The 25,221-nt window shown below is 40.7% G+C and overlaps 2 protein-coding genes across 2 annotated transcripts; both read left to right on the top strand.

Moving 5' to 3' along the window:
* Positions 1–1,776: 1,776 nt before the first annotated feature.
* LOC117666846 (zinc-binding protein A33-like) lies at positions 1,777–19,241 on the top strand. The gene is made up of 7 exons (XM_034419850.3): positions 1,777–2,702; positions 8,364–8,459; positions 9,780–10,016; positions 12,431–12,453; positions 14,074–14,198; positions 15,600–16,160; positions 18,273–19,241. Exons 1-6 carry the CDS (start codon positions 2,265–2,267, stop codon positions 16,148–16,150), a joined length of 1,470 nt encoding a protein of 489 aa, XP_034275741.2. The 5' UTR covers positions 1,777–2,264; the 3' UTR covers positions 16,151–16,160; positions 18,273–19,241.
* Positions 18,297–19,377, top strand: LOC117666847 (olfactory receptor 10AG1-like). Its single transcript, XM_034419851.3, has one exon. The coding sequence runs from the start codon at positions 18,297–18,299 to the stop codon at positions 19,245–19,247; it is 951 nt and encodes a 316-aa protein (XP_034275742.1). The 3' UTR covers positions 19,248–19,377.
* Positions 19,378–25,221: the final 5,844 nt, after the last annotated feature.

Raw genomic sequence — 25,221 nt, 5'->3', positions numbered from 1 at the left:
GTGGGGAGGGAAGGGGGATTTTGCAGTATCCTTCCCCCAGGAGTGGGGAGGGAATGGGGATTTCGCAGTATCCTTCCCCTGCCACGCCCACCAAGCCACACCACACCCACCAAGCCACGCCCACAGAACCGGTAGTAAAAAAATTTGGATTTCACCACTGTCCCATTCCTTACTACTACACTGATGGTATTACCTAGATTGGGTAATGAAACGTCTGCAAGAAAATAACCAAGCTCAGAGAGTACCAAGAGCCTCTCATAAACATATTTTTATTTAAAAAAAAAAAAACAGTCCAGAAGGGGAAGCAAGCAAGTGGGAGATCTTCCCCTCAATTTAAGGTTTTGAATCTCCCCACACCCAAAAGGCCAAGGGGGGCAAAATGGTACTGAGTGAAGAAGTCACACAATAATCTCTCTACTTTCTTATGACTGAATCATCTCTGGAACCAACAATATTTATGCCTAGAAGGGTCAATGGATCAGAAGCCTCTTAAAACTAATCCCAGAGAGAATACCAACAATGGGTTTCCTCACATGAGAGATGAAGCAAAGGGTATTGATTGAGTAAGAAATTTCCCTTCCTTGGGTGAGGCCTGATTACTCATTCCTTACTTTTCCCAGCCTGTGCTTTCTTCCTTGTACAGCATTGTACAAGCCAAAGAGACAGAAAAATCAGCATTTCTGGGAGTCAGCCTTGAAACTGCTAAGGCTGAAAAGCACTGCTCCAAGTTACCAGTGATCCTTGATTTACAACCACAATTGGGACTGGGATTTTGGTCATAAATCGAGGCACCAGGTGACTGGATTCAATTTTTACAATTGTTTTATGAGAGTTGTTAAGCAAGTAATCATAATCGTTATGTGGTGAGTGACTGAGTGAATCACGTGGTCATAAGACGAACCCATTTTATCCAATAGGAGATTGGAAAATGATAAAAAAGTCTCAAATTGCATTTACATGACCATGTCTACTTCTGGTTTCTAGTAAAAAAAACACCCCATTGCAGGCAATGTGTTTACTTAACAACCATAGTATTCATTTAATGACCAATTAATGACAGTAACATTCACTTTAAGATTGCCACATTTTGTTTGATTGTTCACATGGGTGCCTTGATTTGCGACCATCATGACATAAAGCAGAAATTCTAGGCTCCATTATCGTCATAAGTTGAGGACTGTCTATATATTTAAAAGCCTTGCATTTTTGGCCAATAATGGTGATCAATCCATAACTAATTATCTATCTATCTATCTATCTATCTATCTATCTATCTATCTATCTATCTATCTATCCATCCATCCATCCATCCATCCATCCATCCATCATCTATCTACCCTGTTTTCCCCAAAATAAGACCCAACCGGAAAAGAAATCCTCGCATGATTTTTCAGGATGCTCGTAATATAAGCCCTACCCCCAAAATAAGCCCCAGTTAAGATTGTCAGCCAGATGGATGCATTTAGTACCATATTTCCCCAAAAATAAGACCTAACCAGAAAATAAGTCCTAATGTGTCTTTTGGAGCAAAAATTAATATAAGACCCAATCTTATTTTTAGGGAAACACGGTGTCAGTCTATCTATCTATCTATCTATCTATCTATCTATCTATCTATCTATCCATCCATCCATCCATCCATCCATCCATCCATCCATCCATCCGTTTGTGTAAAGAGGCAGTCTTATAGATGGGGTGGTGCAAAGTTTCGTCAAAAGAGGAAGAGATTTCAGACAATAATCAGATTCAAGGTGTGGTTTTAGTGAGAAGCCCTTTAAAAACAGTCGGCAATTCTTCAGAAGGTGTGCTGAGACTTGTCTGCGCAGGGTTGACTGGATGAGAAGAATCCATTAAGAGAATCCTATTTTGAAAAAAAAAAGGCAGCAAAGAGCTTTGCAAAGGAGACGGGGCTTTACTGTCATTTTGTTTACATTTGTTCAAAATCGGTTTAATTACCCCTGGAGTAAGTTTTTAAACAGTGCCAAGAAGGGAAAGAAAATGAGGAAGTAAGGACGAAGGAACGAAAGCTCAGAAACACCATCAAATGCTGAATTCCTTTATTCTAAGGGAGGGTAACCCAGAGAGAATGGTCATTTCAATAATTAAGAAGACAAAAAAGTTCAGGATCTGAAGAGGTAACAAACCACAGAAGAAACTTAAGAGATAAAATACAACTGGGAAGAGCAAGGAAGCTTTCTGAGGAGACAGGAAGGAGCTATAAAATAAATTCCAATTCTGATTTGGAAAAGGTTTTTTCTTCCTCCATGGCTGCCCCAACAGGCATAGAATGTTTTGCTGAGGATCTGCGTTGTTCTATTTGCCTGGAGCTCTTTTCAGATCCCGTCATATTGGAATGCGGGCACAACTATTGCCAGGTCTGTATCACTCGGTTTTGGGCTGAGATCCCTAACAACCATGAGGAGGACATGCCGCCAACACTTCCTACTTGCCCAGAGTGTCGGCGTGAGATCCCCGGTGGCAAATATACACCTAATCGGGTGCTGGGACAGCTTGCTTGCAAAGCCCAAGAATCTCTTTTAGTCCAGGCTGGAGATGAGGAGACGAAAGGGAATGAAGATGATGAGGAGATGCAGGGCGACACGCTTTTTTGTACTGAAGATGGGTGCCTGGCCAGAGCTTTGCAACCAGATCACTGGGGCCACCAGTGCCTCCCCCTAGTTGAAGCTGTGGAGCACTTCAAGGTCAGTAGAAGGGGCTTGTGGACTCGGTGACTAGGAAGAGGGGTCCACAACAGATGTTCTTGGGGTTGCTCATGGAAAATGAGAAGATATAGGTCAGTGATGGCTAATCTTTTTTTCCTCAGGTGCCGAAAGTGCGTGCCCACAACCATAATGCAATGCCCCCCCCCATGCACCATACCCCCTATGCATGCGCACGTGATCCCCCATGCCCCATTTTGGGCCTAGCAGGCTTCCCTGAAGCCTCTGGAGTCTGGAAACAGGACTTCCGGTACTTCCGGTAGGCTCGTTTTTCGCCGTCCCCAGGCTCTGGAGGTTTTCCTGGAGCCTCCGGGAGGGTGAAAGCGGCCTCCCCTGGCCCTCCAGAGGCCCTCCAGAGGCCTTCCGGAGGCTGGAATGGTGAAACTGGCAAGGGGTTGCAAATCGTATTTTACTGAAACTTACCTCAACCAAGATTGTTGGAACTGCCATCATAAATAGGCAAGATCTCATGATGTTTTTCCTTAATGATCGCTTCATTTAGCAACAGAATGGCTGATCCCATTTATGATTGTTAAGTGAGGACTATCTGTACGCATATTGAAGAAGATAATATTCACTGGCTATTTGTTACTCTAACAAAGATAAGACGGATTTATTTATCCATTTATCGAGCATCTTACATTAAAAGAAAAATGTAATATTTAAATTAGTATAAGAGTCTAAATTAAAAAAAAATTCAATAACTATATGACAAATATAAAAATTAAAACATGGAAGGAATTTAAAACACTTATGTGACATCATATAGCATTTGAGGCCCAGAAAGTAGTGGTCTGAATAGCTGCATCGTTGGTCAGGAACCAATTATCTGTTGTACATGGTCCATCAAGATTATGGTGAAACGAATTCATGATATGTAGAAACAACGTGCCACCAATTACAGTGTCGGGGGGTGTTTTTCTGGTGGATTTCCCAAAAACATCTGGCTTTCCACAGCATCTGGATCACAAGAGTATCATACTGTACAAATTGTTTTGAACTGGGTCTTTGTCCAACCTTTGGAGCTGGTAAATGTGTTAAACATTTTGTGGGCCTCTGGTAGGCATTTGCAAACGTATATGTGCGTGGGTGTGATTGCTGATTCACAAAGCAGCTGTCAGGATTGTGCGATCAGTTGCATAACACCGTTTTTTCAAAAGGGAAACTGCTGATATTCTTTCTCCTCCCTTTAGCCCTCCAGACTTCTGTCGGTTGTTTTTCTTTTCTGAGGAACAGAATGGCACTAAACACCAAGCAACTGTCAACCCTCATTTCTATTGTTTTGCAAAAAGCTTTATGGTTTTCAAAGATCTGATGTTCTTCTCAAGCAGAGGGCTGATAATAGGCTTTGCTACAGGCCATCATCTCTTGAATTACCGTATTTTTCTGAGTATAAGACACACTTTTTCCCCCTAAAAAAGAGGGTGAAAATCTGGATGCATCTTATACTCTGAATGTAGCCCCGCCCAGCAGAGGCTGAAAAAAGCATCAGAAACGAAGCTTCAGAAAAAAAGCCTCCAAACAGAGCTTCAGAGGCTTTTTTATTGAAGCTGTTTCAGAGGCTTTCAGAGGCAGAAAAGAAAGTTTTTTCTGAAACAAAGTTTCAGAAGTTTCAGAGGCAGAAAAAAAAGCAAAAAAAAAAAAAAAAAAGAAGGTACAGAGCTCATAACCAAGGAACTTGTTGCTAAAATTAACTTCTGGGAACAGCTGATTGGGGGGATTCCGGGAAGCTGATCCACCTGCCAATCAGCTTTTTTCTTATTTTCCTCCCCAAAAACTAAGGTGCGTCTTATACTCCAAAAAATATGGTACTTACTATGCAGGGGATCAGGAAGACTCTAAAACTAAAATACTGTGTTATCTATCCATGTTCAATAATCTTACCAGATTATTGTCTTCTTCGATAGGGTGACGCAATGCTTTACTTTTGAAAGAAACGGTATACTTCGTAGCAAAACCTATATCCCTCTGTGTTTTGAGAGACCATCTTGTCTTCATACCCAATAGTGTTTAGCATTGCAAAGTCTGAGCAGCTTTGGAGATGCTTGTTTTAAATTTAAATTTAAATTCCACCGACGCCTTCCTCAGTGTGGTGCCAGACTGATTGTGACATGTATATTGCATTTGGATTAGACTTCTTGGAAGATGGGGCTGCAACACATCTGTTGCAGGCCTCAGATTGAGGGAAATTGTTCTAGGATTCTTAAAACAAAGCTGGCTGTGTCCATACCAAAGGATTCTGTTTTGTGGAGCTAATTGTGCCATTTATTTATTCATAAAGCAAAAGTTTATTTAAAAGTGGCTTAGCTAGCCTGCCCTTGTGATAATTGCCCTTCCTTTCTTCCTTCCTTCCTTCCTTCCTTCCTTCCTTCCTTCCTTCCTTCCTTCCTTCCTTCCTTCCTTCCTTCCTTCCTTCCTTCCTTCCTCTCTCGCTCCCTCCTTCTCTCCTTTCTTCTTTCTCTTTCTCTCTTTCTCTTTCTCCTCTTTTCCAAGTGAAAATTAAGGATTAGGAAGAAATAGAAAAGGGATCTCTGGGAATTTTCTTGTTTTATACATGTGCATTCAGAATATTAAAATTAGCCCTGACAGAATTGTGCCATTGCCATCTATAGATACCTATTTAAGCTTTTTTCACCCTCTTTTGTATACAACTGTTAACTCACAACGCAGGCATAATGAGAAGAGGTCGAGTCTATATGTCGGGGATTTTTTTTTTTTGTTTACACACTAACCAGTTATCGCACAACTGAGAATTACTTAACAGCAGTCTGAAACACTGCAATTTGAGTTAGGTTCAGTCCAATGATCGATTTATTAATATGCTTCTCACATGTCCCTGCCAACTGATTGCTCATACTTTTCCCTTGGTTTAAAAAAAATGATTATTCACAAACATTGAGCTCTTGTTTCACAACTCCGTACAAACAATCCTTATTGGATGTGATTTTGTTTCAGTCCCTTGGTGCATTTTTCACCATGTAAGCTAACCTTTGGCCACCACACCCAGAACGGACTGCGGGTTTGCTCATCTGTGGGAGATCCACATATGCCTTATTCGCCTCTTCTCCGTTGCTGCATGTTGAACATTAAGTGAGAACTTACTACATGTAGGGAAATTATTATTTTTTTTAAAAAAAAAAAATCGCAAGAGAAAGAGTTCCAAACTCAGAGAAGAAGCCAGAAAGAGCCAAGCGCCACCTTGGCTGGTTAGATCAGTAGTGAAATCTTCTCTGGTTTGCCACCAATTCGCTGTCCATGCATGCACGGTATGTGCCAAATGCACGCTGCATGTGTGCACATGCACAATACTCACCAAACACATGCTGCATATGGAAAAAGGAGGTTTGGGAAGGTAAGTAGAACAGTGAGTGGGGGGTTGGGAAACAGCTGTGCCGCGTGATTTAGATTCACTAGAAAGCAGGATTTCCTGCTTTCTAGTAATTTTAAATTGCGCGGCACAGCTGATCGTCGGAAATATCCGTTCGGACCAACCAGTAGCTTTTTTTTTTACTACCGGTTCACCTGAACTGGTGCGAACTGGTAGGATTTTACCACTGGGTTAGATGTTTTTGGAAGATTTTTTTTTGAAAGATGAGTTCCGAGTGCCCATCCAGATATCACCTATATCAATGATGGCTAACCTTTTTGTCGTCACATGCCGAAAGTGTGTGTGTGTGCGACAGTGCACCTGCGTGCCTACACTCATAATGCAATGTGTGTGCGATCCCCCCACGCCCCTCCCGCACATGGGCATGCGACCTCCCCACCCCATTTTGGGCCTAGCAGGCTTCCCTGCAGCCTCCTGGGACCAAAAATGGGCCGCGAGGGATGTGCCACATTCCCCTCTGCGGCCTGTTTTGGGCCTAGCAGGCCTCCCTGCAGCCTCCTGGGACCAAAAATGGGCCGTCCCAGAAGGCTTCAGGGAGGCCTGCTAGGCCCAAAACGGGCTGTGGGGGGTGCACTGCTCCCCCCACATGCATGCACGTTTCCTGCACATGCGTGGCAGAGACCCAAAAATCAGCTGGCTGGCAGGAGGCGTACACGCATGCAGGGTGCAGCTGAGCTGGGTGACGGCTCGCATGCCCGCAGAGAGGGCTCCACATGACACCTGTGGCACACGTGCCATAGGTTCGCCATCATGGACCTATATTATCTCTGACAGTTAGCGTAGTTGAAGAATGAGCAAAAGATTCCAGGCACAAACATCTTTCCTGACCAGCTTCAAGTTGACTCAGCCTTCCTTCCTTCTGAGGTTGGTAAAATGAGGATTCAGATTGTTGGGATCAATAATGAACACTTAGAGAGGGCTGTTAAAGCATCATAGCAGTATTCCAGTATTTGCGAGGCTGCCACAAAGAGGAGGGGAATCACTTATTTTCCAAAGCAAACATAAGGCAAGACAAGAAACAATGGATGGAAACTAATCAAGGAGAGAAGCAACCTGGAATTAAGAAGAAACTTCCTAACAGTGAGGACAATTAACCAGTGGAACAGCCTGCCTCCAGAAGTTGTGGGTGCTTTGACACTGGAAGTTTTTAAAGAAGAGATTGGACTTGTCTGAAATGGTATAGGATCTCTTGCTTGAGCAGGGGGCTGGATTAGAAGACCCCCCCCCCCAATGGTATATAAGTCTAAGTGCTATTGCTATTGTCTTGGGGTAAACTGCCCAAACGCAAGCATGTATGTTTCCAGTTTTGTGAACTGTATGCAGAATACAATGGAATTATTTTGTCCTGTGTGTGAATACATGAATGCAAGAGAGTTATTTTTTCCAATATACAGGTATTCCTTAACTTACAGCCATTCGTTTAATGATTGGTTAAAGTTACAACAGCACTAAAAAAAAGTGACTTATGACCATTTTTCATACTTACGACCATTGCAGCATCCCCGTGGTCATGGGATCAAATTCAGACACTTGGCAACTGACTCATATTTATGACAGTCCTGGGGTCCTGGGATCACCTTTTGTGACCTTCTAACAAGCAGAGTCAATGGGGAAGCCACTTAACAATCATGTTACTAACTTAACAACTGCAATGATTCACTTAACAACTGTGGCAGGAAAGGTCATAAAACATGGCAAAGTTCACTGAACCAGTGTTCCACTTAGCAACAGAAATTTTGGGCTCCATTGTGGTCTTAAGCCAAAGACCAGGGGTGAAATCTAGCAGGTTCTGACAGGTTCTGGAGAACCAGTAGTGGAAATTTTGAGCTGTTCAGAGAACCGGCAAATACTATTTTTGGCTGGCCCCAGTGTGGGGTGGGAATGGAGATTTTGCAATATCCTTTCCCCAGGAGTGGGGAGGGAATGAGGATTTTGCAGTATCCTTCCTTTGGAGTGCAGTGGGAATGGATATTTTGCAGTATCCTTCCCCTGCCACACCCACCAAGCCACGCCCACCAAGCCACATCCACAGAACCGACAGTAAAAAAATTTGGATTTCACCACTGGCGAAGACTATCTGTAGTGTCCAAGTTGGAGAGTCCCTGTAAGATCTAGATTGGACCCCAGTGCAAAATCTGTCTCTACTTTGATGGCTGGCTGTTTGACACCTGTTTTCATTGATCTCAGATGAACAATAATTGTGAATGTGTTACGGTAATCTGGTTCTATCTTGTGGTGTCTCTGCTTCCCTCCAGGGGATCTTAACAGCATCTCAAACACAGCTGGAATCCAAAATTCAAGCAGAAAGATCTGTTGAAGAGCAGAGGGCCCAGAAACCTCCAGAAATCACAGTAAGTCAAATCTTCCACGTTGCTGAACCTACTGAGTGTATTTTTGACGTGCTCAGCCATCAGTGGCACTTTAGATGGCAAATGAAAGTAATTTGCACTGGTGCCAAATTAATATTTCAGTGTTATGCAGATATAGAGTTGAGTGGCATGGTGGCCTAGTGGTGAAGATGCTCACTTTCCACTTAGAAGGTTGAGAGTTCGATTCTAGGTAGCAGCAGACATTTTTCTCCTAGGGCTCAAAGAGAAAATATCTGCTGCAAACTCCACGTGGCGTCAGAAAGGGCATCTGGCCAGTAAATGCTCAGTTCCATCTAGTCGCCCTGACTCTACCCTGAATTAAGGGATTATAGGGTCATAAAAAGGGAATATATATAGAGAGATTATACAGTCAAAACCAATGTAGGCTGTTGAATTCTGGGAGTTGCAGTATACACATCTAAAAATTGTCAAGTTTGGAAAATACAAAGCTAAATTATCAATAAAATCATAAATGAGATATAGGTGAATGAATAGACAGATAAATAAATGGATAGATACCATAGATAGATAGATAGATAGATAGATAGATAGATAGATAGATAGATGATACTGCAGATAGGTAGGTAGGTAAGTAGGTAGATACTGTAGATAGATAGATAGATAGATGATAGCTGATAGATAGATAGAGATAGAGACAGATAGAGATAAATGGATAGAGATAGATAGATATAGAAACCGATAGATAGATAGATAGATGAGATAGATGATATAGATAGATGATGATACTGTAGATAGGTAGGTAGGTAGGTAGATACTGTAGATAGATAGATAGATAGATAGATAGATAGATAGATAGATAGATAGAGATAGAGACAGATAGTGATAGATAGAGATAGGTAGGTAGGTAGATAGATAGGCAGGTAGGTAGATACCATAGATAGAGAGATAGAGATAGATAGAGAGATAGAGAGATAGATAGAGATAGATAGAGACAGACAGATAGATAGATGGATGGATGGATGAATGAATGGAGAGATACATATATAAACATTTGTATGGTTGGGGCTGGTTAGTGTCTTGATGGGAGACCACCAAAAATATCATATTAGACAGAAAAGTTAAAAAAACCCTAATAGCAGGTTAAAAAAATCCGTATTATTCAAAGAAATGTCACAAATGAGTCCATGTGATTGGAAACTGAGCTTAATTAGTGGGTGACTTGACATTATTTTTCACTAACTATGCAACAGGGCAACTGGAAGGGGCCTTTTTGATGTACAGTATTTTCTAAGAGCAGGGATGGTGGGGATCTCACGCATTCCTCCTCCTTCTCCCTCCAAGGCCCAACGCCTGCGTCTGGAGCAAAATGTCTCTGCCCAGTTCACGGAGCTCCATCAGTGGCTTCAGGAGAAGGAGGCTGCGCTGATCAGAGAGATCCAGAGGGAGGAAAAATTGCTTCTTAGTGAACTGGACAGGAACCAGAGGAGCAGCCAAGAACAAATCCGCACAGCCAACGAGCAAATAGCTAAGATCCAGGCTCGGCTTGCGATGGAACCAGACTCTGAAAGCTTCCTTAAGGTCAGTGCGTTTCTCAAGCCATAACTGCATTTGTGTGTCTGGGTGTGCATGTGTCCTTCTCTTTCAGGTAGTGCTCAACTTCTGACCATTCATTTAGCAATAGCAATAGCACTTAGACCTGAGGTGTCAAACTTGATTTCATTGAGGGCCGGATCAATGTCACTTGTGTTGGGGACACCTGTGGTGGCTCGAGCACTCTGCCAGCGAAAACAGGCTCCTAAGCTCCATTTTCAGCTGCGATGGCCTTTTGCAACCTTCTGCCAGTGAAAACAGAGCTCGGGAGGGCTGCAGGAGGCCCTTCTGAGGTCCATTTTCACTTGCAGAGGCACTCTGGGCCAGTCCTTGGTTGTTTCCAGGGCGGCCCTGTGGGCCAGATCTAAACATCCCGCAGGCCAGCTCCAGTTCCCGAGCCTTGAGTTTGATACCCCAATTTAGACTTATATATCGCTTCACAATGCTTTACAGCCCTCTCTAAGCAATTTACAGAGTCAGCATATTGCCCCCAACAATCTGGCTCCTCATTTTACTGACCTCAGAAGGATGGAATGTCACTGCGTTAAGTGTTTGCCAGCTGAGCTTCCATCCTAAGACTTACGGTAGCCTGGCCAGAGAACCTTATCTGTAGAATAGAGATAAGACTGGTCTTGTGAGACATTGGACTACTGCGCATGTCTACATTCTTCCTTATGCTTACTTTGTCCGGTAACGATGTAGTTAGCTAATTTGTTTTACTTTTATAATAAAATGTTTCTTAGAATATATACTTCGGGTTTTCTTTCTTTGAGAGTATACACCATGGAAAACAAGATTCATTCACCTCTAATTAATTACAGTTTCTCCGGGGGGGGGGGGGGAACGAGGCTGATTCACGCTTCGACATGGAAGGCTGAGTCAACCTCAAGCCTGGTGGGATTTGAACTGCCAAACTGCAGTCAGCCGGCAGTCAGCAGAAGTAGCCTGCCGTACTGCACTCTAACCACTGCGCCACCACAGCTCATAGCGACTTATAGCTTGGTCCTCACAGTTACAACGGTTGCAGCAACCCTGCAGTCACAGGATGCTATCTGGTCCCTTGGCTGCCAGCTGGCTTGATGGTTGCAGTATCCCAGAGATATGTGATAGCCAATTGCTGTCTTCCCAGCCAGCATCTGACAAACAAAGCCAATGGGGAAAAGTCACTTGTGGTCATGTGATGTCACGCTTAATGACCAGGAAGAAAAAAAAGTTGTGCAATTGGGTGTGGCCACATGATGCCTCACTTAGTGTTCACTCCACTTAACAATGGATTTTACAATCCTAATTGTGCCATGATGGTACAGTGGTTAGAGTGCAGTACTGCAGGCTACTTCTGCTGACTGCCGGCTGCCAGCAGTTCAGCAATTCGATTCTCATCGGCTCAAGATTGACTCAACCTTCCATCCTTCCGAGGTTGGTAAAATGAGGAGACAGATTGTTGGGGGGCAATATGTTGACTCTGTAAACTGCTTAGAGAGGGCTGTAAAGCACTGTGAAGTGGTATATAAGTCTGAGTGCTATTACTATTGCTCTAAGTCAAGGACTACCTATGTATCTCCACTTTCAAGATCACATGCAGTTTTCCTTTCATCTAACTCAAGGCTTTCCGCATTGCATTTATCAGTAGGGCTGATTTTTAAGCCAACTCAGTATTTGCTTTCCAAAGAACCTTCCTAAGCCTTAGGAAGTTGCCGTCTAACCAAGCCTCCCTCAGTTGTGTGATCTTCCTGCCAAAAAAGATATTTATTCTCCACTAATCTCTTTTCAAATACTTCAAAGGCTGTCACAGAGAAGAGGGTATGGATTCATTCTCCCCAGCCCCCAAGGGTAGGAGAAGAACCAATGGGTGGAAGCTTTACAGTATATGGAGACAACCAAACTCAAAATAAGGAGGACATTTCCTCATAATGACATAAGAGCAATTAAACAGTGGAATAGGTTGCATCATTCCATCATTGCAGCAGGGGTGAAATTCAAAATTTTTCCCTACCAGTTCTGTGGGCATGGCAGGGGAAGGATATTGCAAATTCTCCATTCCCACCCCACTCTAGGGCCAGCCAGTGGTGGTGGTGGTATTTGCCAGTTCTCCGAACTACTCAAAATTTCTGCTACTGGTTCTCCAGAACCTGTTAGAATCTGCATTGCAGGTTTGCAAGCAATGGTTGGACAAACATTCATCGAGGATGGTTTAAGAATTCCTACTCTGGCTAGAGGATTGGACTAGAAGATCTTCAAGAACCCAATGATTCCATGATTCAATGGGAAAGAGGATGGTATTCCTCTTTCTTCCATTAAATGAATTCTGGTGGAGCCAGTTTAAAGTAATCGGCTAAAGAAGACAGGAAACTATTCTTAACAGCTGGCCTTTCTCTGATCATTCTTACTATTTCTTTCCACAGGATATCAAAGCCTTCATAGAAAGGTGAGTATCTCTTCTCGGTGAACCAGTATCCTGATGTTCTGTTGGTCTTTTATAAATTGGATGGAGGCCTTCTGTTGAGTTATTTTAATTTGTTTATTTATAATAACTACACGTTTATGTTATTTATAATAACGTATGCGGTGGCTCAGTAGCTAAGACACTGCGCTTGTTGATCGAAAGGTCGGCAGTTCAGTGGTTCGAATCCCTAATACTGCGTAATGGGGGTGAGCTCCCATTACTTTTTCCCAGCTTCTGCCAACCTAGCAGTTCGAAAGCACATCACAAATGCAAGTAGAAAAATAGGGACCACCTTTGGTGGGAAGGTAACAGCGTTCCATGCGCTTTTGGTGGTTAGGCATGCTGGCCACATGACCATGGAGACATCTTCGGACAGCGCTGGCTCTTCAGCTTTGAAACGGAGATGAGTACCGCCCCCTAGAGTCAGGAACGATTAGCACATATGTGTGAGGGGAATCTTTACCTTTATCATACACTCATTGTCTGTTGTTCTTTGTCTGGCTTGGAGCTTTCCCCCCATTGCTGAGCTGGAGTGTTCTGCACTCTTCCTTGAATCAGTAGAAAATTATATCAGCATGACATTGGCTGTTTTCATTTCTGATCCCTGCTGCCTCTGATTCCAGATTCAGGGATCTGCCCAAAAATATTAATCGTCAACAAATCTCAGAGCAACTTGCAAGTTGTTGTGAGGATAAAATGAGGTCTGATTGCTCAACAGAGCCAGTTAAGGTTCTGTAGAGGTTAAGGCAGAAGTCTTCAAACTTGGCAGCTTTAAGACTTGTGGACTAGATACAGTAGCTGGCTGGAGAATTCTGGGAGTTGAAGTCCACAAATCTTAAAGCTGCCAAGTTTGAAGACCTCTGGGTTAAGGCATCAGATTAAAAAAATGGAGACTGGGAAGATAGGTGGCAAATAAATTTAACAAATAAATAAATTCTAATCCTATTTAGGCACAAACCAGCTGGGTGACCTTGGCCAGCCACTCTCTCTCAGCCCTAGGAAAGAGGCAATAGCAAACCCTTCTGAAACCTTTACAGGAGTCAACGCTGACTTGAAAGCACAAAATGATACTAATATTACCACTACTTCCACTAATATTACTAACAACACAACAAAAACAAAAACAACAATATTAAACACAATAATCATAATAAATTAATTTTATTCATAAATAAATTTATAAATAAATTTTAAGAAGATACTAGGTTGATACCTAGGATGCTGGCAGCAACCCATATCAACCATTAGTGCCAGTCAATAATATTTGTGATACATTTTTAAATGTTCAGCTGACTTGAGTTTCATGTTTAATGAATAAAAGTATAATCATAATAAACATCCAGATTTGCCTATCTGAGGTCCTTGGTAAGGACTCGATAGGTAGGCAAAAATGCCAAACTCAGTTTGAACATCTGGCTGCACATCTGTGCAGTGATCATCATCATCATCAACAACAACAAAGTTTCCTCAGTTCATCATTTTAAACTGAAGGAAATGTAGAATTGTGAGACTCAGAAATTCCCAGATATGGCCACCAGATGGCAATCAAGATCAAACCATGGAATTGCACAGTTCTTGTTGATTTTTTTTCTGTCTTTGCAGATACTGTCCTGGTGAGGTCAAAGAAAATCCGTTGCCTGTGATTTCTCGTGATTTCAATTTAGGTCAGTTTAAAGGGCCTATTCAGTACATGGTCTGGAGAGAGATGCTGCTGGCCTTAAGACCTTGTGAGTATCAAGGGGGAACGGCATTGAAATCATAACAAAGCTGAGTTAATTCTTACATAGTGATTTCATTGTGCATAACTCATTTCAGTTCTGGATCACAGTAAGAGTGGCATCGTGGTTAGAGTATTAAGCTAAACTTCAGCCTTGTCTGAAACGGGTCTCTCCCTATATTGTGGATTACAACTCCCATCAACTGCAGATAACGAGTTGGTTCCCAGCCTGATAAAAGAGTCAGGAAGCTGTTATGTAAACAGACAGACACAAATCTCTCCTTTTGTCATTGAAAAGGCACACCTCTTCTCCAGATCATAGGAAAGCTGTTAGAAAAGAAATTAAAGAAAAAAGTTTCACCCTTAATGTACATGCTGGATCTAAATAGTTCAGCAGCTGAAATTGTTGTAAAGCCCATTCTTTTCATTTCTTTTCAATTCAAAACATGCTGCTCAAATGAACTCTGAAAACATTGTGGCTGTAAAGAATCATGATAAGCAGCTGCCAAGGAGCATAACAGTACACTTAATGTTTATGGATGATGGGAATAACAGAATATCAGAGTTGGAATGGACCAGGGGTGAAATGCTCCCAGTTTGGACCAGATTGCCCGATCCGGTAGTGATGGCAGTAGGTGGTTCGGAGAACCGGTAGCAAAAATCCCTATTCCGCCCCCCCCCATGCCCAGCTGAGTCGCGTGATCATCAGAGTCTGTTTTTTTTACTTTTTAAAGCATTTTTTCTACAATCTCTTCGGCCGAAAAAATGCTTTTAAAAGTAAAAAAAAAAGCCTCTGATGATCATGCGGCTCAACTGGGATTGTCAGAGGCTTTTAAAACCATTTTTTCTACAAAAATGCTTCGGCCGAAGAGGTTGTAGAAAAAAAATGCCTTTAAAAGCCTCTGGCGATCCCAGCTGAGTTGCCTGATTGTCAGAGGCTTCTAAAAGCATTTTTTCCTGCAGTCTCTTAAGATTGTAAAAAAAATGCTTTTAAAAGTAAAAAAAAAAAAAAAGTTGGCCATGCCCACCCAGTCACATTACACCCCCCACCAAGCCACACCCACAGAACCGGTAGTAACAAATTTTAAATTTTTATCACATGACCATGCGTGAGAAACAGCATTTTTTCAGTGCTGTTGTAACTTTGAACGGTCACTAAACAAATGGTTATAAGTTGAGGACTACCTGTAATTATCTTAATCACCTAATTAGAACTCTGGGAGTGGAAGCAATAGATCCCAAATTCATTGAATTTTTTAGCAGGACAATAACAGGATTTTTTTGGTTGGCATTGCTGAAAACTGAAGTGAATGTGAATTGTCTACATATCATAGACCTTACAGCTTTCTTAGGTGGACGTTTCCAAAGTTGTCAAATAGAGATAACCCTCTTATTGTTCTCTTCCGAACAGTCCCTTCCCTTATAACCTTGGATCCTGACACCAATCATCCCAACCTTGTGCTCTCCAAGGATCTTGACACAGTACGCTTGGAAGATAATCCTGAAGAAGTGGTCCCAGATGGTCCAGAAAGATTTAGCAAGACTGTATGTGTGCTGGGTGCCCAGGGTTTTACTTCTGAATGCCATTATTGGGAGGTAGAAGTTGGAAATAAAACCAGTTGGGACATTGGGGTGGCCAAGGAATCGGTGAACAGGAAGGAGGCCAAAGTGACCGTCAAGCCCAGCAACGGTTTTTGGGCCATTTGGCTACGGAATGGCAATGAGTACAAGGCCCTTGACTCTCCCTCCAAACAACTGCTCCTCAAGATCAAGCCTCAGAAAATAGGAGTCTATTTGGATTATGAAGGAGGACAAGTCTCTTTTTACGATGCTGACACCATGACCCACATCTATACCTTTCTGGATGACTTCTCCGAGTGCCTGTACCCCATGTTTAGCCCTGGGGTCAACAAAGATGGCCTCAACAGTGAACCTCTCCGCCTCCTATGGCCACGGATCTAACAAGGTCTATGTAAGAGTTATTGGGCTCTGCGTTGGCTTTTATTTCAGTTGTGAATAGTCTGAAAATGATCTAACATGTCATGTGGTTGAAACGTGGTGGAACTGAGCCTATTCATGGGACCTCGTGAACTTTTCCATATATGGAAAAAAGAACCATTTAAGAAGAGACGATGTTACATCGTACACCACCCAGAGTCCTTCTTTGAGGGAGATGGGAGGTTCAGAAATGTGAAATGTAAATAAATAAATATTCCCACAAATTCAAACACTATCAATCAGCACGTTTTGAGGGGCTCTGAAGAAAATTTTGAGATTAGGACTGCCTATAATGGACGTTCTTTTGCAGACTAGCTTTTGTAACCTTTGACTATACTAGCAATTTAAGACTTGTGAATTTCAATTCCCAGAATTCCTCAACCAACCATGCTTGCTGGGGAATTCTGGGCATTGAAGTCCACAAGTCTTAAAGTCGCTGAGTTTGGAGATGCCTGGACTATGCTTAACAACCTGTAGGTTCACTGCATCCCACGTTCTCTCACTTACGACATTGAATTAAATCAATCCAAGTTCTGATTTTATGGGGCCAGCATTTCTTGACTATTTCCCCCCCCACCTCTGTCAATCTGCACATTAATGCTTTGAAATTTATGTTTAGCATAACTTCATTTAGAAGATATTTTGAAAAATGAGAAGTTTCACATAGGCAGCAGATGCTTCTGTGGCTCGTTCTCCTTAAAAGGAAGTGGATTTTTTTCCAGTCCTACAAATCAAACTATTACAACATTCTGATTGCTAAAAAAAAAAAAGAAGTTTGTGTTTTGAAAAATATCTAAGGGACCCAAATGCTTTGGGGGATTTGTTATTACTTCTGGGAGAGAAAGTACATCTGTTCATTGGGGAAGCCACATGTGGAACACAGCAATATAGAAAGACATTGGTTGCGCCAACCAGAGATTTTCTTCTCTGACAATAGATTGGATCAGATTTTCAAAGATAAGTGCAAAGGTAAGTGTTTGTGAATAGAGTGAATACAATGCCCTAATTTTTTAATATTATTTCAGGATGAAAAAAAATCCTTTAAAAAGGAATTTTAGGTTCCAAAAGATTCTAGTTGTGCTGTTTGCATGAAGGCCCATTTGAGAGTCACTTGTTTGATAGAATCTCAGATAAAGCAACCATTTTATTTTCATTTCAAGATGCTGGAATAATTTTCTGCACTTCACTCCTTGTGATGGCAAATGTTCCATCCTGAAGTGCATCTGGAGAACTTGATAGTGATTCACTGGGAATTTGTAGGCGATCATGATTTGCTATCTGGAATAAGTTAATATTTTATGTATCCAAAACACACATGATAATCTTAAATTTTAAATTTTTTATTTACTACTACTATTTCTATCCTGTTGAACTCCACATGATTCTGCTTAATGGTCTAGTGGTTTTAATCTAGAGATTTTTCACTCTGGATTAAAGTTAGACTACCCAAGTCCTTCTTTCGAAAAACTTCGGGAGAAGCCTATGATGGGATCTGTAAATTGGCGCTTTTAGCTTTATCATTTATGGTAAGTTGTCCTCCAATATTCAGTAGAATGAATTGAAGTTAATTTGCAGATGACAATTTATTATCTTTATATAAATAACGGGAATCCCTCCAAGCGGTACTGTGGCTTAAAAAGAACTGGGAAATTTAGGAAACCTAGATTTATTTAGGATCAGATATAGTTAGATACATATATTGCACCAAGCCATGGTTTGTTTTAAACAAGTTAATAAAGTACAATTAGGCTCTCTGTTTCTCTCTCTGTCTCTCTCTCTGCCTCTCTGCCTCTCTGTCTGTCTGTCTCTGTCTGTCTGTCTCTTTGTGTCTCTGTCTATCTCTGTCTCTCTGTCTGTCTCTCTGTCTCTTTGTCTGTCTCTGTCTCGCTTTCTCTCTGTGTGTGCATGCTGCATGTAGCAACCTTGTTTTCTCTTTCTTACTTTTGTGCAATTACTCTATAGCTAGGGTGAGAAATCAGAGGGTGTTATCACCAAGGAGATAAGCCCATCTTTCTATTAAACAGCAATAGCAAAGAAACAGATAATATTTCACTGCTGATTCTTCGTTTTCTCTTATGCCTTGCAGATGAGTCATCGTCTGGTATGAATTATGTCCAATCGTTCGTTGCTGGTGTCTGAGTTCATTTTTGCTGGGTTTTCTGAACGACCACAGTTGCGGGTGCTCCTCTTCGTTCTGGTTTTCTCCATGTATGGCATGTCCCTTGCTGGAAATACTATCATCACCACTGTGATCAGGCTCAATCCAGTCCTTCATACACCCATGTACTTTTTTTTGACTAACCTATCCCTCCTAGAAATATGCTACACCACCTGCATTGTTCCTAAGATGCTAGCAAGCTTGATGTCAGAGCATGGCAAGAAGATAGCTCTCTGGGGTTGTGCTACCCAGATGTATTTCTTCACTTTGTTTGGAATCACAGAATGCTGCCTCCTTGCTGCCATGGCGTACGACCGCTATGTTGCTATCTGTAACCCCTTGCGTTATAGCGTCATCATGAGCCCAACAGTTTGCGTCCAGCTCTCAGTGGCCTCCTGGTCAGTAGGATTGTTGGTGGGGCTGGGTCAGACCAACTATGTCTTTAGCTTGACCTTCTGTGGCCCCAATAGGATCAATCACTTCTTTTGTGACATCCCGCCACTCTTGATGCTGGCTTGTGGTGACACCTCCAGAAATGTAATCGCTGTATACATGGTGGCTGTCCTTTTTATTACCATACCCTTCCTGTTGATCCTGACCTCTTATGTCTATATTGTCATCTCTGTTTTGAAGATCCCCTCAGCCGAGGGCCGTCGGAAAGCTTTCTCCACTTGTTCCTCTCATCTCATTGTGGTCTCGCTATTTTACGGGTCAGGCATTATCACGTACCTTCGGCCCAAATCCAGCTATTCAGCTGAGAGTGACAAACTGTTGGCCCTGTTCTATACAGTGGTGACATCCATGTTGAACCCCATAATCTACAGTTTGAGGAACAAAGAGGTTAAAGTGGCTTTGAGAAGAATGATGGGTAATAAACTATGCTCTGGAGAAGATCCACAGTGATTGTTATTGGAATGGTTCCTTATCCTTTGAGGTCCATATAATCCTACTGTGAATATTTTTTTTTCTGACCAAAACTAGTTATCTCTTGTATCTCTGCTGAGACAAGTATATAAATGTTGGTTGGTTGTTACTCCTTGACCAGATAAATAATCTGAATAATTGCAATCTAGAAAATCTGGAGGAGAGTATCCTCAGTAGGTGGCCCTGCCTAGTTAGATCTCAGCATTGGTTAGCTTTTGGATGTGAAGTATTGGAAGTCCCAAGTCTATATATAGATTGAAAACTGAAAAGAAAAAAAAAATCCTGAAAGCAAGCAAGGATAAGCCACTTCTATTTCACAGCCAAGAAAAGACCATCTATTTATTTTAATGCTAGTTTTAATCTGGATTGAATTAATGTGATACCCAAAGATGCTTTTTTTTTTTTTACAAAAAGTTTTTTTATTTTTTTTCCAAACATACAAATTACATCCTTTCGGAACAGAGCTTTGATCCGGTCATCATTTGTTCAATTTTTAACAAAATCTTTAACAAAATTTTATCTATTCTATTTTGCTATAAGACTTATTTTTTAATCTTAGATCACTTATTCAACTGATACCATCTTAAAAAAATTAACACATATTTACTTAATCAAAACAATTATCCTACTATTAACCCACCTTAATTCTTAATTCAATTAATAACTCATAATACAACAATTTTTACCCTAAATCCTCACTAATGACAATACAGTTCAAACATATTTATATTTCATTATGCTCATTAAATCTTTATTCCATTATTACTTTATCAAATTTAAATTGTATCTTTAATTTTAAAAATATAGCAATTTAACATTTAAACATAGTTCTTAGTTCAAATAATGCTCTTTAATGCAATTTCCCAATTAACCTAAATTCTATCTATCAAACCATACCATTTATATAACACCAATTAAGTAATTTTTATTTATAGATCATAATCATATACTGTTTCAGTTTTCTTTTCTTTTTCACTTAGGTAATAAATGTTCAAGTTATCACAATTGTTATACATATTTAAACAATATCCCAATTATTATAGCTATCAATTTTCTAATTTCACCTTTTCTTTTATCCTTCCACTGTTAATCCCAGTGTACAAAATACATCTTTATTCCACTGTTAATCCCAGCATAATCATCTTTATTTTTCTCACTGTAAATCTCAGTGTAATCATCTTTATTCACTGTTAATCCCAGTGTAATCCTCTATATTTTTTTCTCTGTTAATCCCAGTGTAATCATTTTAGTTACTGTTCATCCCAGGATAATTATCTTTATTTTTCTCACTGTTAATCCCAGCATAATCATCTTTTACTTTCGTAGATATATTATTACAAATATTCAAATTATAACAATTGTTATAGGTATTTAAACAACATCCCAGTTATTATAAGCATCAATTTCCTCAAGTAGTATCTTTTAGCATCTTAATAATAAATTGGTTCATTATATCCATTGCTATATTTCTTTTAATGTAATCTATTTTCCATATATTTTAACTTCAATCCCTATTTCATTTCTAAATATGTATAACATAATTCTTCTCATATTTGTTAATCTCAATATAGTCATTTTATAAATCCAGGTCCTGGACTTCTTTAAATTTCTTCATATTTTCCAACCTTTTATTCTTTTATCATTCAGTATTAATCTCCATATAATCATCATTATAGTATTATTAATCTCCATATAATCATCATTATGTTATTGTTAATCTCAATATAATCTCTAGAGACCTCCTTTTTATTATTACTATTCCCATGTTCAATTATTTATTCATATTTAATCACAATATCTTTATCTTCTTTATTTTCCACTTCTATGTCTTATTTCTCCCTCTTCATTTTCTTGTCCACACATGTTTACTCCATTTCGATTTTTATATCCTCAAACTTTATCCTCTGTGCAACATTATAGTTATTTCTTTTATTTCCATTCTCCAGGTCAAATAATTGCTCCAATTATAAAAATTCCATTGTATTCCCTTCTATTTCTTTTTTTATTCCTCCAAAAGTCAAGCCTCTTGTAGACAAGATAATCCTCCTCCACAAGTTCATATGGTTATTATCTGTGAAGTTCACAATTTTCCAAAACAAAGAATCAAGTTACAATGTTTCTTTTTACTCCAGATGGTGTCTCTCTGCAATCCACAATTTCCAATTGCTTAACAAGTATCCATTTTGTTTTCCATTACATCACGATCTTACCTGACTTCTCTTTTTTCTTTTTCAATTTAAAAATATCAAATCATATTTAAAGTCCAGTCCACATTTAAACAGCTCTTCTCACCAAAAGGTGCTTTTTCAAGAGGCAACGGGACTTTCTGGTTTTTTCTTTGAAGAAGTTTCGCTTCTCATCCAAGAAGCTTCTTCAGCTCTGACTGGATGGTGGGGAATGGAAGGATTTATACTCCTTGCAGACTGCTGGTCATTTGCTTTCTGTTAGTGAGTTGTTGAGACCTCTTGGAGGTTTTTCTGTGTCCTCAGGGTCACCTGAGTAGTCCAAATAGATGTGGAGCTGATGACACAGATAAACCTTCAGGTGACCTTAACAACTCACTAAAAGGATGCAAATGACCAACTGTCTGCAAGAAATATAAATCCTTCCATTCCCCACCATCCAGTCAGAGATGAAGAAGCTTCTTGGATGGGAAGTGAAATGTCTTCAAAGAAAAACCAGAAAGTCCAATTGCCTCTTGAAAAAAGCACCTTTGGGACAACCATGACTTGGATGACTGGAGAATCTCCAAAGACAATTATTGTGACAGTATTTTCTTTGCTGTTACAAGTCTCTTTGACTGTCACATAGATAGAAAATTTGGGTATAAATCCATTAAACTTAAATCGAAGCGTATGATCATCAGCAATTCAGGTTGATTTGAGGGAGCGTTACTGATGATTATTTAGGGGCATGTAGATACTAGATCAGATTTGGGCGTTTTATGGCCCCACCCTTTGGCTGTCCCTGTCCAGCCTACATGAGGTCAATTGGAAACTAGAAACTAAGTGTATATCATGAACACAATGCAACTGCATTACTTTTATTTTGAAGGCGACTGTTATTTTATTTTTTAAATTTACATATGTGCCTGTGTACATGTGTGGATACATATCAGTGGTGAAATGTAAAATTTGTTACTACCGGTTCTGTGGGCGTGGCTTGATGGGGTGACGGTGGGCGTGGCCAACTTTTTTTTTTTTTTTTTACTTTTAAGCCGAAGAGGTTGTAAAAAAATGTTTTTAAAAGGCTCTAAGGAGCCTTCAAGCTGCCTGATCGTCAGAGGCTTTTGTTTTCTTTTAAAAGCATTTTTTTTTGCTTTTAAAAGAAAAACAAAAGCCGCTGACGATCAGGCAACTCAGCTGGGATCGTCAGAGCCTTTTAAAAGCATTTTTCCCTACAACCTCTTCGGCCAAAAAGGTTGTAGAAAAAAATGCTTTTAAAAGGCTCTGATGATCCCAGCTAAGCCGCTCAATCGTCAAAGGCTTTTTTTTTTTTTACTTTTAAAAGCATTTTTTTGGCCGAAGAAAAAAATGCTTTTAAAAGTTAAAAAAAAAAAAGCCTCTGATGATCGTGAGCCTAAGCTGGGGATGCGGGGAGGGGTGTGTGTGCAGGGATTTTTACTATCGGTTCTCCAAACCACCTGCCATCATCGCTACTGGATTGGGTGATCCGATCCGAACCGGGAGCATTTCATCCTGATACATATCTTCACAACTCTATTGGTTTCAGCCCTGCACAACAGTGCCAGTTTCTCATGTGACCCCTTGGGAAAATTAACTGGCCACCCCTGCACTAGTTCCTCACTAATCTACACTTTCAATCGTGGTTGCTATAAGGCATTTTTTTAAAAATTAGAAGAATCCCAAGCATTAGATTGATGGATCCAGTCAGAGCTGAAGAAGCTTCTTAGATGAGAAGTGAAACATATTGAAAGAAAAAAAAACCCCAGAAAGTTCAGTTACCTCTTGAACAACAACAACAACAACAACAACAACAACAACAACAACAACAACAAAAAACACTTTTGGGACAATCATGACTTGGATGACTGAGAATCTCCATAAACATCCTCAACTAGAATTTCTGCTGACCACAAAGCATTTTTTCTGGCAAGCAAAAAAAGAAGAAGAAGCTAACTCAGCTATAGGATATCTGTTTAGGCTGCCAAATTAGCCCCTTCATAAATACACTTTCGTAAGGAAATTCAACTCTCAGCTCAACCAAGACTCAAAATCCAAGGAATGGTGACTGGCTGGGAAAAGATGCTAGGAGACGCAGAGTATATATCGGGAAACAAGGATAGTCTAAGCAAAAGTAATCCATTTCAGGTAGTCCTCAAGTTATAGCTGTAGTGGAGCTTGCCCATTATGGTCATAAGCCATAATTAGGGTTGTTACACAGGTCAGTCATATGACGGACCCGATTTTACACTCTTTTTATGGTGGCTGCAAAGCAAACACGTTATTAAACAAACCCATTACTTAGTGAAAGTGCTGCTTTTTGGCAAAGCCATCATAAAATACGGCCACATGACCATGGGACACCACAAACAAATAATAAATTCACCCATGTTGCCAAGAGCCTGAAGTGCATGTAGTCACCTGACCATGGAGGGGTGGATCTGACTGATGGAATTTTAGATCCGGGTCATAAGTCCCTTTGTTCAGGTTGATTATAACTTCGATCAGTCATTAAATTACTGGTTGTAAATTGAGGGCTAATCTGCATAAATAAGCACCGTTCATGGAATGCCAGCCTTTATGTTCCTTCAGCATCCCTCCCTCCATCTTGTCTTTGTAATCCTGCCCCATACTTTATAACTGCCTCATCGACTTCATTAGATTCATGATGGGCAGAATCCCATCAAATATATTCACTCTCTTTTCCAAAAGTCCAGAAAGACAGGTTGCATTCCATACACTCTTAGATTTTGACCCCAATAAACCAATTCATGCTTCAATGCAGCGGTGGGTTTTACATTAAGTTACTACTGGTTCGCCGCGTGCACGCATGCTTGCTTTGTGCACATGTGTGCCTGGTTTGTGCACATGCCTGCCTTCTGTGCATGTGCTTTGGTCACGCGTGGACTTTCTGCGCATGCGCCTGGCCTCAAAAACGTGCCTAAATAGGATGGTATAGAGCCGGGGCGGGAGGCCGGGCCCACCCACGATTTCTGCTACCAGTTCAGGCGAATCGGTCTGAACCGGCTGAATATCACCTCTTTGTTCAGTGTCATTGTGTCCTGGTCTCTGGTTTAAAAGCTATGCCTAGGAAAATTCTTCTACAATCGTTCATTTTATAGATACTTTTGTCAGCCCTGAAGCCATTTTGGGAGGATCTTCAGGGCTGCCAAAGCCAGGCCGGTTGGAGCTGTGGGAATGTGAGGGGGGAGAAAGAGATAGCTGGGGGGATGTGTAGCCAAAATAACATTCTTTCCATGGGAGTCAAGGATGCTCTACCAGGTGTTGGAGGGGCATGGTCAAATGCCCATCGGAGTTGGGACTGCAACCTGATTGGATCATGTGATGGACATGTGACCTGGGGGAAAGAACTCTGGGTTTTGATTTGGGTGGGGAAAACCTCAGGTCCTTAAGAGTTGGGTTTTCACCAGCTATGCCAATATGACATTCCTTTTTTTCGGAGGGGAGGGGTTTAAATTTTATTGGATTTTTTAAAAAATATACATCAATATTGATACATGAATAGTGTGGCCTCTGGGTATAATTCATTTGATACAAACAGCAATAATCCTTCAGCACTGTCAAACTATTCACTAAGTCTGCATTACTATTAATCTTCTCATCATTCCTATCACCCATCTCCTCTCACTTACGACTGTATGACTGTAACTTGTTGCTTGTATCCTTATAATTTATATTGATTGTTTCGTAGTATGATTTGATTGCTTATCTGTACCCTATAACGATCATTAAGTGTTGTACCTTATGAT

Source organism: Pantherophis guttatus, chromosome 4, assembly GCF_059756535.1.
Source record: "Pantherophis guttatus breed Tessera chromosome 4, ASM5975653v1, whole genome shotgun sequence".
Classification (NCBI taxonomy): Eukaryota; Metazoa; Chordata; class Lepidosauria; order Squamata; family Colubridae; genus Pantherophis; species Pantherophis guttatus.
Note: the sequence above shows the minus strand (reverse complement) of the source record. Positions and strands in the feature narration are given on the sequence as shown.